Source organism: Thermobia domestica, chromosome 5, assembly GCF_964235325.1.
Source record: "Thermobia domestica chromosome 5, izTheDome1.hap1.1, whole genome shotgun sequence".
Taxonomy (NCBI): domain Eukaryota; kingdom Metazoa; phylum Arthropoda; class Insecta; order Zygentoma; family Lepismatidae; genus Thermobia; species Thermobia domestica.
The window spans coordinates 277588657-277606068 of NC_137458.1; the positions used below are offsets into that span (position 1 = coordinate 277588657).

Genomic DNA, 17412 nt, shown 5'->3' on the forward strand with positions numbered 1-17412 from the left:
TTTCGATCACTGTAATGACATCGCACTTAATTGAGACTTAGTCTGGAGCATTCCAAATCATCATTGAGATAATAGTTCAGGCTTTTTGTAGATAATCAGAATTTATACGATGGCCTTTCAAGTAAACTTAAAATTTGTGTGTTTCGTAATCGTAATTTCCACCTCAGATTATTTCGGTTTAAGAAAACGAAGGAGTAGGGGGAGGCTCATTTTACTATTTCAGAGAGCCTTTTTGATCAAAATAATAAAAAAAACAGTCAAGAAAACCTTTTATTCTTCATTTAATGAATGTGAACCACAAACATCATCAAATCATTGCACTTTTATTGTTCCCAGTGTTGCTAACTGTGATATCAAAGTTAACGAAACTTCGCTAACTTTAAAAGGCTGCAGTTAATTCATGAAGCATTAGTTGAGAATGGTATTTGGTGTGTTTATTATTCATGTAAAGTTGAACCATCTGACAAAATTTCAGAATTTTAAAAGATGGTGTTTTCGAGAAAATGGCGCCCAAAAATGGCGATTTTTGAAAATTTTACAATTTCTCGAATTCTTGCGACAAAACGGTTGCACACAGAAGCGATATATTTTTTTTTTCGGAAAGCGGGTAACCAGGTCTTACCAACCGTGAAAACAGAATTTTAAAATTCGAACCGGAAGTGCTCGAAAAAAATTCGCAAACTTCGACTTTTCAGACAAATTGACGTTCATTTGTTAATTTATGTACAAAAAGATACGCATGCGCAAACCAAACTATAATAAAATATAGTTTATTTATATCTCTATGTACATACCACAACAAGAATTATAACTCTACCTGTCTCCATAGCCGAATGGTGAGGCTCCGAAGTTGACCATTTTCCATGTCTTCTACTATGCATAAATTGAACTCCCCGTCTTTGATGGCCCATTACTTGGCGGGAAATTATTTTTCGACAAAACAAAAAAATATGGGTCTCTTAAAAACATGTCTAGTTGCTATAAAAAAAGTTTCAACAATATTTGAGATGGTGATGGTACATGCTCTGCCTGAATTGAAATAGAAGACACCTGCAGCAGCTGGAACAGCAAAAAAAATGTTTACCCTCCAGAGTGAAGGGAGGGACTTCTGGCTTGACGCTATTTTGTTCATCGTTAAATACAAAATTTATAACATGAATTGCTATTCTAGCTGAGCGCGAAATAGGAGGTCATCAGACTGGCATTCTGCTTCGATGCTGATCTTGTAAAAGGGTCAAGGAAATCAGAGTGATGAAAGTAAGGTCCGAGTGGCGTTGATTATAAGCAGTGTTGGGAAGTAACGTAACGCAAGTATCGCGTTACTTGTAACGCGTTACTTTTAAGTAACGTTTCCTAGTAACGCGTTACATTTTTTCCAAAGTAACTGTAACGGTAACACGTTACAAATTTTTAAGTAACGTACCTAGTTTGCGTTACTTTTTTCGCGTTACATTTCGGATGTGTAACTACAATATATGTATATTTTTTTCAAAAACAAATGTTTCTTTCCTGTAAGTGAATTTCTCAGAATGAAACAATTGAGCATGAACTACGTATGTCAGTGACCGACAGTCACCGACACATAGAGAAACAGATAAGTTCGTAGTGCCACTTGCTGTTTTTTTGAAGATGAGGACAGCTTTAGGGAAATCACGTGTACTGATTGGATGCACCAGGAAGATTTTGTCGTAGATTTTGACAGCTCCAAATCAATACATTCAGTGAGTGAACTAGGAGTGCAATGATACCGGTAGTCTATTTTACTTTGATTGGTGTTGTTTTTATAAAGATGGAGAACGAAAATATTTTGCCGTTCGAACATTTGAAAGAATACTTTTTTCTTAAGAGCTGAGAATGATGGTGGACAGAATTTAAAAGTAAAGTGTCTAAAGTGCCCCGGCGGAAAATATGTATCAACAACTAGGGTGCCATAATTAACGATTTACAGTAAGGGGTTAATATGAATAAACTGTGTTCTGATGAGCAGACCTACTTAATTACTAGAAAATAGTTTGCTGATGGTTTGTAATATTGGAGTTCTTTCAGATCAGTTTGCTTATCCTAGAGTCCTGTTGATTATAAAGTAGTGTAATGTTTCTCTATATTCTGTATTTTTTATTTTACATAACAACATTGTTATTATTATATAATTAGTTTAGCAGAATAATAGTAAGCAACCATTTTTTCTAACGCATAGGGATGAGCACGTGTCAAGCTAAAACTCGAAGTCGAGTTTCGAGTCGAGTTCCGAGCCGATTCAGTTTTTCGCGTCGAGTTTCGGGTCCAGTCGAGTTTGATAAATGGCTTGTTCGTTTTAAGTCGTCTTGAAATCATGGCCTGATTACACTGGAAAACGAAAACCATGAGAAATGTAAGCTAAACAGTAATATGAAATACTTTTAGTGTTGCTCACGAGAGGGGACACTGCTCGCATCTCGTCTCGTCTCGATAGCGAGACCACAAGAGATTTTTTATAACAAACTCAGCTCGGCTCGGCTCAACTGAGAAGATGACTCGAGCCGGCTCAGTTGGGGTGAACCATCGGCTCGAGCTGGCTTGGTAGGGATGAGTCATTTGCTTGGTTCGGCTCAACTGAGCCGAGGACTCTAGCCGAGTCGGTTGGGTGAGCTGTTGGCTCGGCTCACTTTTCGGTTCGGGTCGATAGTAAATGAGCTGTGAGCCGAGCTGCTCGAGTCATTGACAATTCTAAACCCAGGCCGAGCAGTTTTGGAGATATTTGGCCAGTGCCCTAGAACTTTGAACAGTGTTTAGCTCGAGCCCGAATACTCAACCTAGACCTTGAACCCAAATTCAGAAGCTCGTGAACAATGTACTTGACTCCTAGACTTCACGAAGTCATATTGAAGTCATATTTTTTTTTCACATTTTTAAAGTTTCGGACCTAAAAGTAACGCGTTACTTTCGAAGTAAAGTAACAGTTACTTTTTGGGGCAAGTAACGCGTTACATTTTAAGAGAAAGTAAAGTAACTTGTAACGCGTTACATTTTTACAAGTAACTTACCCAACACTGATTGTAAGTCAAGTAGAACCATGCATTGTGTTTTAGGATAAGTTGAATGAAGCGAAGTTAAGGATGATTTATGGTTTTTATTGTGGTTAATAATGTGAACGTATGCCGAAATTGATTTTTTTCTGTATCAGTGTGTCCCAATATTCTAATGTGTTTTAATTAATTATTTATTTTATTATGTAGAGAGAAGTGCTTGTAAGGAAGTCAGAGGAGATGGAGTGGATGTTTTATGTTCGTCTGTGAAGTTGAACTCGAAATCATCTTGTCCCTTAGCGCTGCTATATAGTTCCGCTGTTTCAGTTACTTTATGGAAACCCTTAGAGGGCAGAGATTGGTTTTGAGACATAACTCAGTACATGGACTGATCAAGTCTTCGTATCATGCTTCCGAATGTCGCTTATATTGTTGTTGCATATGAGGTTGTATAAGGGATTGCCAATTAAGGTTTACTCTTTTTCTATGGTTATACCTAGATACTCCATCGTATTGAGAACTAATATTGGTTGGTCATTCATTGTAAATCTTCGGTGTTGTCGTTCCTAATATGTTTTCCACATATCTGAGAATAAGAGAAGATAATTCGGATTTTGTTTTGATTAGACGTTAGCTTTCAGATAATGTACCAGTTGGCAGAGTGTTTGATTTGTTGTTGGAGTCTTCGATGAATGCTTGTGGGCCATTTCGCCCTTGTCCAATATGCTGTGGCATCAGCTAATAAACCGAGATGGATATGAAGTTGTTGTAGATTGGTGTAGCGTTGCAAATGAAATGAAATGAAATCTTTTAAGTTTTACGTCCCACGGTTATGCCGGCTAGGCTAAAGGAGACGGTGGTGGTGAGAAATGAATAAAATGGTGGAATGAAGAAAGTGAAGGAAACGAAAGAGCCCCGAGAAAACCCACGCACACGATGTTTGTCCACCACAAAGCTCATTTGGCGCGAGCTGGATCGAATCTAGAGATAGAGATAAATGCTCTACCACTGAGCCACCGCGGCCCCATGTAGCGTTGACGTATAGCAGATATAATATAGAAGCAATCATGAATCCTTGTAATACGCCTCATTGGGTTTCGATGTTATTCGGTAAAGCCTTATTGCTGAATAGTCTTGTCTGTCTATTTACCAAGAAATTGTGTATCTATCGAATCAGAGCTGTAGGTAGCTTGAAAGTTAGTTTCAAAAAGAGTTTATCATGCCACACCGAGTCAAAAAATCGACTTAGGTCCATGAAGACAGCGTCCTCGTTGTATCCTTTAATAAATGCCTTTTGTATACCGTTAATAATGCGGAAAACTTGATTAATGGTAGAATGGAGCCTGAAGACTACTTGAAATTGATTAATTTGATAGATTACCTTGAAGTATTTGTGAATGCAGTTTACTTTTGATTTTCCCACGACTTTGGGGGAAATGTTCGTTACTGCTTCTGGCTTCAGATTTTGAGATGAAAAAGCGTGTCAGGTCCAGAATGGTGTTTCTACATTGCTTGATTATCAGTTCAAGTTTCAAGACTGTTAAGTCGTTAATGATGATGTTGATGTTGGCTGAGAGTGTATCCTTAATATCTGCTATTCTAAGGTCTTCATCAGTGGCGTATTTAAGGGAGGGCTTTTGGGCTTAAGCCTCCCCGAAATTTTATTTACTAGTTTAAATGAAATATTTTGCAGAATTTTGATTTCCAGGAATAAAGTTAGCAAAGCCCCGCCCCCGAAACAAAATCGTAAATACTCCACTGGTCTTCATGGTGAGATATCAGCTCGTGATGATAAGAGGTTGGTATATAATTTCTTCATGAACGACCAAAGTGGAAACCTAGTTCTGGAATTTGGTTTTCAGTATATTGGCTAAATGGTATAATTTCTCTTGCGTGCAGATGTACTCCATCTATGTTATCAGGTAATTGAAATGAAATGAAATTTTTGAGTTTTACGTCCCACGTTTATGCCGGCTAGGCTAAAGGAGACGGTGATTTTTGAGAAGTGAATGAAATGGCGGAATGAAGAAAATGGGAGGAAACGGGAGAACCCCGAGGAAACCAACGAACATGGTGTTTGTTGTGTCCCAGAGTACTTCTTATATCTTTTCCTTATTTCTAGCCAAAATTTCCGTTTATTATTCTTTTAAAGGTTATTTAGCTTTTGCCAAAAGGTGTCAAATATACTATCACGGCAAGCCAAGATTTGTTCATTTATGATATAATTAGTAAATGCTCCACGTATACACTGTGGGCAATATTTCGTGTTCTTCCTGTCTCTATTAACAGGAGTCTATTATCTTCCTGAAAAGTCAGTACTTATCTTCTTCACAAAATGTCCATGTTCTCTCTCCCTTAAAGGAATTCGAAATGTGGGCATCTTATAATAATTGCAACACCTAACCTTTTCTTTCCTGCTTTCTTCCATTACAGACAGAACACCAAAAAAGGATGAAACTAACTAACTAACTAACTCTATGGCCTATGGAACCCGGAGGTTCAATGCCGCGTTCACAAAAGCTCTCCACTGACTTCTATCCTTAGCTAACTGCATCCAGTTTCTACTTTGTATTCCTATCTCTGCGAGATCCATCTTAATATTGTCCTCCCACCTGCGCCTAGGTCTTCCTAATGGTCGTTTTCCGATTGGTCTTCCAGTCAAGACTTTGAAAGCGTTTCTACTTTTTTTCCATTCTAGCTACATGACCCGCCCACCTAAGGCTCCTAGATTTCACGACCCTGACAAGGATGAAACACGTGCCTTATTATTTCAAATGAGAAGATCAAGTATCTACTTTTGTCTCTAACCTTACGAGATTTCAAGTTATGAACTCATTATAATAATTGTAGTCCCGGTCTCTTCTTTACTTTTCTAAATCAAATATGACGAAACGCTGAAACACGTATCTAATTATTATAAATGAGAAGTCCATATACCATACTTCATACATGCAACCTTTATGAATTCGGAGATATAAATATCTTAATACAATAAATGCCACATCTATTACCCTCCTTCCCGTCAAACTTCCAGAAATCTTTCCTTAGTTGTTGTACCTTATATATATATATATATATATATATATATATATATATATATATATATATATATATATCACGAATTCTACACCTTGTCTAAATTTCCAACTCACTCAGGACTTCTTATTTATGTAATTAAGTTCTCGTTTGGTAGAGGTTAGTCTATTCCTGTTATATAATCTTTGAATAAAATATTTCTGCTTGATGAGTTCCAGTATGGGCCTGGGTGTTCTAACGATTCCTTCTAATATTCAAGTATTTGGTATGTAATTGGAGTCAGCTTCTTCTTGTTAGTTCCTGGGTGAAAGCTTCAATGGATTGTGGATCGTATTTATTTCCCAGTTGCTAAGTGAGTTCTGGAGATGTTCCTTATACTGGTCCAGTTAGCATCTTTGAAACTTTTGGTTAATCTGGGTTTGAGGTGTGGATTTTGTATTTGCAGATTATCACTAGTTCTAGATGATATGACATGAGCGTGTTGACCTCTCGACTTGTGGCAGCAACTTGAGAATTCCAGTAGTGCAACATACTTTATCGAGTGTCGTATCTCTTCCCTTGGATGTTGCCAGTATTGTGGTTTCATTGGTTTTTAGACAAATTAGAGGGCTGTGTAAGAAACACGATGAGAGTTTTTTGTCATTGGCATTAGTAAGATCCCCAAACATTGAATGCTGACCGCTTATATCTGTAGCAAATAAGAGATATGGAATAGTCGAAAAGTAATTTAACAGATTAAATGATGTTTGTATACCGCACGTAGGAATGTTGTAGAAGGTTGCTAGATTAGAACGGATTAATATCTTTAGAGGGATTGTCGCGATGTTTTTGTTAAATGGTCTTTTAATGTTGTTAACAGTTAAGTCGATATTTTTAATTATGAAAGATGTGCTCCTACAGGTTTTTCTTATCATATCATATCAACTTATATCCTTTGTGGAAAAGTTTATAGGATAGTCTGTTTTGTTTCATTGATAATAGTGATATGAATATCATGTTTTCTATAACTGTTGTGAGTTCTATGAATTTATACCTAAATCCTTGGTTATTTATAAAAAGTATTTTGGATGATTGTGACTTTTGTTTAGTGCGATCTATACTAGATTTACCTTGGTCTGCCATTATGACATATGTATTTTCTGTAGCTTAATAAATAACCTTGAGTAGATTCAATTATGTTCATCTCTTTGAGGAGCATTTCAGTAGATTTTCCGATAATAGACCGTAGTGTCGGACTATCATTGGCAGTTAAAATAAGTATAGTAGTAACCTACTGGACGATATTATGGTTAGTTCTTTGATAGTTTAAGGTCATATGTATGGTATTGCTGTAAGTTATCCTCAATGCTAGTATTTGCTGTATATTGTTCATATGTTCGTTGTTCTTGAGATCGTATATGATCCTAAGCGGAATGTATTTTAGGCAGATTAGATTTTTAAATTGGAATATTATCCTTTTTCGAGAAGCCTTCAGACTTTTTAGTTCAAGTATTAGATCCAGTGCGATGAACTCAATTACTGGGAAGACAATCCAAAGTAACTTAGTGACGGTACAAAACCTGGTAAAATGAGGAGTTGACATCAGAAAGGGTACCCAACCCAGTTGTCAAAGCTCCGCCAAAGACATCATGATCAGTTACCTAAGGAAAGCCTCGAAACAATGCTAAGGTATACCCGCTGAGGCTTCGCCCAATTTCTGGAGAAATGGCAAGGGCTTCCAAGTCGAAAACAAGCTCGATTAAAGAAGCCAGTCTACATAAAGATAAGAGCGGTACCAACTAATGTTGGGACGATAAATAAACGAGGTAGCAATATTGTAGGTTTGATTGAAAGAAGAAAGATGGAGATTCTGTGCGTGTAAGAAAAAGGTAATGTAGCAAGAGAGCTGAGAGGTAGCTACAAGTTACTGTATAGTGGAGTAAATCGACAAGAAAGAGATGATTGTTCTTTCTACTGATCTGAAAGATCGTTTGGTACGTGTGAATAGGAGTGACAGAGCGATGAGTATCAAGATATACAAAAGTGTAATGATCAATATGGCGTGCGTATACGCTCCGTAAGTAGGCTGCAAGGAGGAAGAAAAGACAGAATTCTGGGGATATTTGGACTACGAACTTCGCAGCACCCCGATAAAGGAAAGAGTAACTGTGGATTGTGAATTGAGTGGTATGTCGATAGAAACATGGAAGAGATTGAGAAAACACACGGTGATTGGGGTGTAGGGCGATTTGCAATACATATTTTGACAAAAGGAAGACATATCCTTTGACTTACAAGTGTAGTGGGAAAGATAGAAAAATGGATTACATTTTGTGCCAAAGACAATATCACAAGGAAATTAAAAATTACAAGGTAATAAAAGGTGAAAACTTGACCAGCACAAATTGGAAGTTCATGAGAGACGCAATAAGAGACAGCGAAATGAGAGCCGAAAATTAAATAGTGAAGACTGAAAGAGGAGAAATTAAGCGAATAGTTCAGAGAAAGTGCTATGGAAGGAGGTAAACCTGCAAAAGAATATGCAAAAAAAAAAAAAGTAAACGTAAACAGTAGGATTATCCTAATGGGCGCAAAGAAGACTTTGGATAGAATTTCAGGAACAGAGAAGTGGTGATGGAGCGAGAAATACAAGAAGCAACAGACGCAAAGAGAGAAACAAAGAAAAAGTTGGATGTTTCTAGAAAATATGAGTGCAGTTTCAAGGTTGTTAGTCACGAGTAAAGCAGCCAACGACTGGCCAAAGCAAAAGCAGAAGCCTGGGATAAAATACACCGGTGTCCAAAACTCAAGCAGAGTGATTGTTCGAAGGCATAGGACACGTAGAACGTAAATAGATCGCACCAAAGTATATTAACACACACTACACATGGAACACGCAACATACGTAAGAACCACGGTAGCAGGAGGTCACACAAGGCAAAAGCAAAAATGGATCAGAGCTATAAAAATAATGTGCAGTACTTCCAGCACCAGAAACAGGTTTATACTGACGTGAGTATAGTCATCTTGAACAGCCTCAAATGTGTGGCATCGACGCTCCATGCTGCAGATTAGGTTGTTGAGGAGCTCTTGGTCAACTTATTCTACTCTTGTCAAAGAGAAGTGCAGAGCTCCCTGTGTGTTCTGAAGGGCGGCTGTCGGGCTCCAACACGTCTCCTTAGTGCGTCCAAAGTATGTTCAACCGGATTTAGGTCGAAAGATCGCACTGGCCCCTCGGTGCGTTAAATGTCTCGTCACTAGCTAGTCGTGCATGTTTGTTACGATCAGATCGGGAATTTTTATACATGGACAGAAACTGTGGGCCAATTTCACCCCTGAAAAGCCGCACCTAGGTATGTAGAAATTCGTCCATGTACCACTGGGCAATAATGGATCCTGCATTGAAGATGTTCAGATCTGTAGACCATCACCACAATGTCTGTCCGGATCAGAACTACGCTACTAACATATCCCTATCCACAATGTTCACGGAATAAAGGAGGGCTCCTTAGTCGCGACCGATCAATGTGATACGGAAATCACTCTAGTAATTGTATCGGGATTCATTCGTGAAAGTATACAGTTTCATTCATTGCGGGTTCACTAGCGTTATTCTCGACATCACTATAAACAGTCTCATCTGAAAGCTGAAGTCAGTAGGACAACAATGAAACACACGATGCTAGTCGTGGGCTGGGCACCCAGTGTTTGGTACATATGTGTCGTGACACTATTACCCCTGAGGAAGTTACAAGGTCCTCTGACAATTATCGTGCAGGCATAGTTCGCTTGTGACGCGCAGTTACGGTCAGATATCAGTCCTATTGTGAAGTTGTCACACGTGGATGACCTATCGGACCTACAACTTACGTCTCCTGTGTCGATAAAGTTTCCATAACCTGAACATGGCATTTTGTGGCACATTGATGGCTCGTGTTTCTGCAGTCTGTGTGCCACTTAGTTCCAAGTGGTTCCAAGCATCAATGATGCAACCTTTGGTAAACGTATTCAAATGATTTCTATGTGGCATATTCCTGTTGTCTTTTGCCACATTCAATTCGCCAGTACTCTCCGATCAATGACAGATTTCTTGGCAGCTATTTCCTCTCTCCGTGTGATATACTGAGAAGAGGAGCATCAATCTGTGACATCACAGAGCATTCAGTTGGAAATTATTGAAATACAGTGTACGAAAATTAATAGCACGCTTCGCCCTGCATGCATTTTGTCAAATATGATCCGAATTTACTTAAAGCCTTCAAAGAGATAACTTACTTAAAGCCTACAAACAGATAACTACATTTTTTCTAAAAGAGAAAGAGGAAAAAGAAGATAAAAAGCATTGTAATGTTTATCATACATATGATTTTAAACTTGTTATCGATATACTGTTTTTAAAACCATTAGTTAACTTACGGTATAACTTCTGTAAGTTTAATCCTTAATAATCGATTATCCAAGGTTGGTATAGTAATGTCAGCGCCTGTGAGAGCTTCTTGCAGCGAAATAGACATTTTAAAAATTAGATCAGTTCCTTCTCTACTAAACAAATCATGCGGGCGGTCTTCAGTTACGAAAATTATGTCAGCTGAAAATAAACAAATATTGAATTACAATTTGCTATGAACACGAGATAAGCCGAGACCTTGACTCATCTCGTCTCAAAAATATATCATTGTCACGTCTCCTCTCGGAATTTGAGATTGACAAAAATTTAGTGTTTAGGAAAGGAGGGGTGGCGAAAAGAGCCAAAATCGGCCCCCTTGATTTTTCAATTCATTTATGCTATAATGGTAGTACTAGAGCAGATATGTATGAAAAACAGAATGTTAACCAAATATATTTTGCAATTAAGGTTTTACACAGCACCATTTGTTAACAAAAAAATGCGCAATCGTATTATATTGTAGGTAACATGGACAAGAAACTAACATTACTGATGAAAACGAAACAAAATGAATATTAAAAAAACAAAACAAAACGTTTCCTTTTTTTATGTTGTCAAAACACTATTTGTGGTATCCCCTATTAGAACTTCGTGATATAGGCCTACTACAGAATGACAATATCACAATAATAATTTTATTAGTTTGTTCTTCACAGACCACTCAGTGCCGTAACACAACATGTAGAGAGACACACAGTTTTATTTTCACTTTCTGTCAATCTGAGTCTCCTGCTTTGTCATCATCAACATCTTCGTCATCAGATCAGCCAACTACAGCATCTTGTATAAAATATTGATAATGTTCTGAGTGTCTTTCTTGTTGGTGATGAAGGTGTCGATAGTAACCAAGAATCCACAACACAGAAGCAATGTGAGCACAGCATCCAACAACACGTGCTCCAACTTTACACTGGCAATACCAAGATCCAACTGTAGTTATATTATACTGTATCCATAGAGTGTGTATCTTGGACGATGTGTGTCAGCTCTGAATTAAAACTCTTATTACATCTGAACATTCTCTGTGTGAGAACAATTTGTAAAGGTCTAGTTCATCTGTATGTTCAACTGTATAAGAGGTCGCGTGTTTCAGCTGATATTTGCCAAAGGTCAGATGTTTAAGTTCTTCAAGTGTTAAACGAGGGAAGTCGGTCAAAGTGTCAGCAGTCATTTCTTGCCAAATAACCCTTTTTCTTAACCACTTTTCTGCAGTCACGCGGTGTTGCAACTCATTGGGATGGAAGTGCAATGCTAATATTCTTCATCCAATTATTTTTACACTTTCATCATCTTCCATTATTCGAGGAGGCCTAAATGCATTGCAGATGCTACTTACAATTTTTACATAGTCTCCTGTGTATAGCACTTGAGAATTGTGCATGACGTGGGCTAGTGCGTGAAAAGATTTTAGTAAACCATTTGAGGCTTCTACTACCCATCTCACTGATGTAACTAATCTCGACTCATTAGCCTCTTGTGTAGTATGTTGACTTTCTTTCTGTAGGAAATGTGGCATCTTTACTATTAGGTTCAAGTCTTCCAAAAGATTCACACTGTCTCTGAATCCTCTATCTACGATGATGATGACATCATCCTCATTAAGCCAACGTCTTAAACCCTCTGCTTGTTGCGCTGTGATAATAGAGGCATCGTTGTTCTTCCCATCTGCAAAATATGGACCTAAGACATCCAAAATGTACCCTGTAGTGCTCACAATCAACATGGGTTTAACCAGGGGTCTACCTTTATGGTTTGAATATGTCCTCCTCTGAAACTGGTAGTTCGAGCTCTTCTCTATATAAATGTAAGTTCTATCCACAACTATTACAGCTTTATCCTCTCCTTGTGTGAAGATGGTCTTCGCAAATGCTCTGGTGTGTTTCTGAATAAAATCATCTCTAGTAATATGATTGAGACCGAGATGTTTCGGAACGAATTCAGACGTGAGAGCCTTACGAACAGTGTGGACACATCGTTTTATGACATCTTTTTATAAGGCAAAAATTGTAGATAGGATATTATAGGACAAGCCACAGCGAAGTTTGGTTAAAAAATACCGCTAAACTATTCGGGCACTTCTGTTGACAGTGTGTTTCACGTGACTACTTATGCTTTCAAGAAGAACATTGAACTGCTCAATTGTGGTCCCGGTTAGTCTCCAATAGTTGTTATTATTCAAAACATAAGGAGTGTCAAAGTCTAATCCCTTCTTAGATGCAATGTTACGCAGTCCTTCAATTAGATCTTTTATTTCGGTTTTGTTGAAATTAGTCTGATCACACATTTTCGCGATCACTTCATTACTTCTGAGAAAATCACCTACTAAATGCCGTGAGCAACACCGCACTTCTTTAGGAATCATAACGCCATTTTCAACAAAGAACTTGCACCGATCTCTTGGAGGTATCAGTTTAAGGTCTTTCCACTGTTGCAAATGATGCATTTTTTATGCGTATTAGCAGTCCGACCCAAATCAAGGCAAATGCTTTTTGGTGACTCAGGACGAGACGTATTTCCTGCGATACGGCAGTAGGTACGCGAACGTAATCTGCTTCGTCGTTTGTTCTTGTATCCCTCAGTGTAACACTTGTCACAAACTCTCATATTAACCACAAAATGTTTGTTTTTCGTTTTCAAATACTCTAATATTTCCAAGTTGCGTAACACTTTTAAAGCACGGAATGCCTTTCGAGATCCACAACAATCACAATTGTACTTTTTAGGCATCTTGGAACAACTGTTCTTTACAACAACCAACAGGAAACATTCCCATCCGACCTTCACTCAACATACAACAGCACGACCTGGAAGCAAAGCTGTTACTGAGTAGTTACCATACAGAGTGGCCTTGTCAGCTGAGTTCTCAGTGTGCTGTAATGGTTGAGGAGGGAAGGGGATGGGTTTCATTTTCACTATGAGCGCTGTGGAGTACTGTGGCCATTTTTACAAATGTTAACGCTTATCCACTCCTACACAACATACTTAAAAATCATTTTCGTACTCCGTTGCGCTATATACGTAATAACTTAGTAAAAGTCGAAAAACAACCCCTTTTCAAGGATTTTCTTGCAACAAGCCTCCTGCCACAAATATTTTCCTATAAACCATTCTGCACTGTATGAAAATGCTTATTATTTTTTGACCTTTTATATCTTATAGATTGCTCATATAGGTCAAATTCAGTCCGTACCGAACTTTAAAAACGACCCCCCGCGGGGGCCGATTTTGGCCCTTTTCGCCACCCCTCCTTTGTTGCAGAAAATTTCACAAGTTAAAAAGCATCTGACAATGGGACAAGACAAGGTCGAGGAATGTAAAGCTGACGAGGCAATATTTTTCTGTTTTTGGTCTGTCCGACTTTGATGTCAACAATTTATTTTTGATGTTTTGTGATATTTTTATGTTTAGGTGTTTATCAGAGGCGCCACCACTTTTTCACGCTTTTCAAAATGTTGTAAAAGTAAAAAGTTATCCTAAAATTTCTCTACGTAATTATTTACTTCTTGGAAAATATCAGTTAGTGGAATAGTTGTCTTGTTTATATGTTCCCGTTCTGGAAGAGAAGTCCCAATTATGACTTCAATGGATTAGATGCATAGTGGAAAAAATAATTAAAATCTTTATGGATTTAAATTAAATAATATTTGTTATACAAGTATTTGTGACAGTACGCGCCTTCCCATTAGAAACAGTAAACACGGTCGACTTTGCTTAATTTTTCGTTTCACTCACTTAGTGCGGCGTCAGTTCAGACCACTCAGTAACCGTCTGGACTTTACAGCAGCCGTCTGAACGCTACTCTGGGTGAACAGTAGAATTGGAACAAAGAAGAATCGACACACTGTAACATATGGGTGTAGTTAAATTTAAATTAAAGTTGCGCCATCTGGTCGTGACGTAATGTCCTGTGGTAATTAGTCTACTTTGCACACACAACTTTATTTATTTATTTATTTATTTTTAAAGAGATTTACTTAAGTTATGAAACATAGCTGAGCGAGGTCAGCGAGCGAATGGCGTTAGAAGGCCCTCAGGGCTCGTTTTATTCAACCTTTGCCCTCGTGCCCACCCCCCCTTATGTCCATGACGCACCCCCCCAACTGTCTATCCGTAGGTGTTCTTCCATGAAAAAAATCTTCTTTTCGATTAATTTTACCCCCCCCCCATCAAACATATTTATATAGATTTTAACCCCCCCCAAATATTTCAATGACGCAGTTTGCGTCATAGCCCCCCCTTGTGGGCACCCCTGCCACGTGACATTACGTCATACTCGGGTATTGCAACTTCGTTGTAAATCTAATCACATTCCGTTACATACAGTATGGGGGTTAGATTTACATGGAAGTTGCTCCACCCGAGTGTGACGTAATGTCACGTGGTATTATCATGGGGGCAAAAGTGGAATAAAACGAGTCCTGCGGGGCTTTTAACTAACTCCCTTCACTCGCTCAGCTATGTTTCGTAACGTAAGTAAATCAGTTTTTTTTTTTTTTTTTTAAATCAATAAAGTCATGTGTGCAAAGTGGACTAATTACCATTATGATCGGATGGTGCAACTTCAATGTAAATATAACTACACCCGTTACATATAATGAGTATATATTTGGTATTTTGGTTAGTTTGTTTTATTAATATTGTGAATATTTCTAGAGCTATATTGACCTCGATACAAGTTAAAGTTTATGCTCGGAAAAATCAACTGATTTTAGGGCGAATTAATTTAAATCAATCTGATTTAAATCGCTTTATTTTTTAAAATAAAAATCGTTGATTAAAATCAAATCCCGAAATAAATTAGAGTGAAAATAAATGAAATCCCGTTTCTGTTCTGTTATTTCGATTATGGAAGATGATGATAATAATAATACAATGAGATTCAAATGTATGTATAATACAGCATAGTATGAAGTGTTATGCAGAGGACGATTAGGGAAAATTCCGTTTTGAACGGGTAACGGAGCAATCCTGCTTTCTTCTCTTCGTAACATTGTGTTTATAATCGTTAACTATTCCAACGGAGAAACTATCATTCGACATTTAAGACGAAAATTCTTTTGTGTGCGCGTGTTTGTTTGTTCCCAGATAGAAGAGGCGTATTTAGAGGGGTTTTATCCCCCTCTCCGAAACTTAATTTTTTAAGACTTTATAACTTTAGGCGAAATTTATGCACTTCGTGCCGCAAGCTAGTTCCGATTTTTTTTTTAATATGCCCGTGCCAAATATCAGTAACTTGTGTGAAAAAAAAAGTCATGTTGATAAATGTTGCTGTACTTTTTACTTAATGCTTATCCTTTTAAAATTATCTTCATTATTCGATTAAAAGAGTATCAATAAAGCTTTCTACTTCCGGTTTTTCTTTCGAGACTGGAGACATTGTTGAATACGTTATATATGCTTTCACGCATTTTTGCGTCGAGACATAAGGTGTAATAACGTCATATTTTAAAAAAAATATTTTTTGTTATGCATGTTTTTATTATTTTTTGGCGGGCTTACATTTTGCATTCAGAAAATTAAAATTTTTTACACACATTCAGTGCACACCTCAGTATTTTTCGGATCTCTGCGTGAAAACAGGGAGCCTAGAAAGTCAAAAATGTAAAAAAAGAAGAAGAAGAAGAAGAAGAAGAAGAAGAAGAATATTTAACAAAAAATCTCTTTTTTCCTGATTTTCCCGCCTCAGATGCACGATGGAGACATATGAATGGTACCGTCTAAAAGGCTGTTCCATTCTGAAGAGAGTGACGTACGAACCATGATCCTAGAACAAGTAGGGATATCTCAGGAGTTTTACCTGATATCATGTTTAATACGGGAATCTGGGTTATCCTGGAATATTATTCTTTGGCGGCCTTACTTTTCCACCTAGAAGATTGAAATTTTGCACACACATTCAGTGCACCCATTAGTACTTTTGAGATTTTTTTCCAGATCTTTGCGTTAAAACAAGGGGGTTCAGAGGGGCAAATAAGCAAAAAATATATTTAAAAAAAATACTTTTTCGCGATTTTTCCGCCCCAGATAACGACGGAGACATTGAAATGGAATCATTTGAAAATTTGTTTATTCTGAAGAGAATAATGTACAAATCATGATCCTAGGATAAATAGTGATGTCTCAGGAAATTTTTATATTACATCCGGCTCATCTGGGGCATTGTGGAGATGTTCTAAGCTCAATGTTAAATTTCTTTGCACGCTCTTATTATTCAAGATAGAAGCTTGCAATTTTGTACACACATGTAGTATACCCCTTAGTATTTCCCAGTTTATTTTGAGATCTGTGCGTTAACACAGGGGAGTCCAGAGGATCAACATTTGAAAAAAAAACTTTTTAAAACTCCCGATTTCCCTCAAAATTTCCCGCTTCAAGGACATGATAGGAAAATGTGAATGTTACTATTCCAAAGGCTGTTCTATTTTGAAGAGAATGAGATACGAACATGATCCTAGGATAAAGATGAATGAACTGCTGCTTGACTGAAAGTCTATAATTTAGCTTTTAAAAAGCCATAATTTAAAAGGGTTAAGAAACATTGGGATTGGAATAGGTTAACGATTGGGGATTAATTTAAAATCCAAACCCAATAGTTTCACTTAAATGGCATAATTAGCATTTAATACTAATTCCTAATGTTTTTGCTTCAGTTCGCGACTCGTATTATACGAGTAGAAAGATTTGATTTAAATCAAAAAAGAAAAAAAAATATTTAAGTAAAAGAAATCAACAAAAATGATTTTTTCACGTTATGTCTTTCAGGCTGAAGGAGACGGGTGATTAAGACAAGTGAATGATGATGGCAGAATCGGTGGAATGATAATGTTGGGGAAACGGAAGTACCCCGAGAAAAGCCATGGACAGGATGTTGCCCACCACAAACTTTAGCCGGGGATCGAATCAGGAGCTCCTAGCACCAGAAGTAAGCGCTCTTACCACTGAACC

At 37.6% G+C, this 17412-nt stretch overlaps 1 protein-coding gene across 1 annotated transcript in view; it reads right to left on the bottom strand.

Moving 5' to 3' along the window:
- Positions 1-17412, bottom strand: part of LOC145686645 (dnaJ homolog subfamily B member 13-like) — a 31842-nt gene that overhangs the window by 5798 nt on the left and 8632 nt on the right. Inside the window, exon 4 of the mRNA XM_081760123.1 lies at positions 10437-10608. Coding sequence (XP_081616249.1) covers positions 10437-10608 — 172 coding nt within the window. The remainder of the gene's footprint in view (positions 1-10436; positions 10609-17412) is intronic.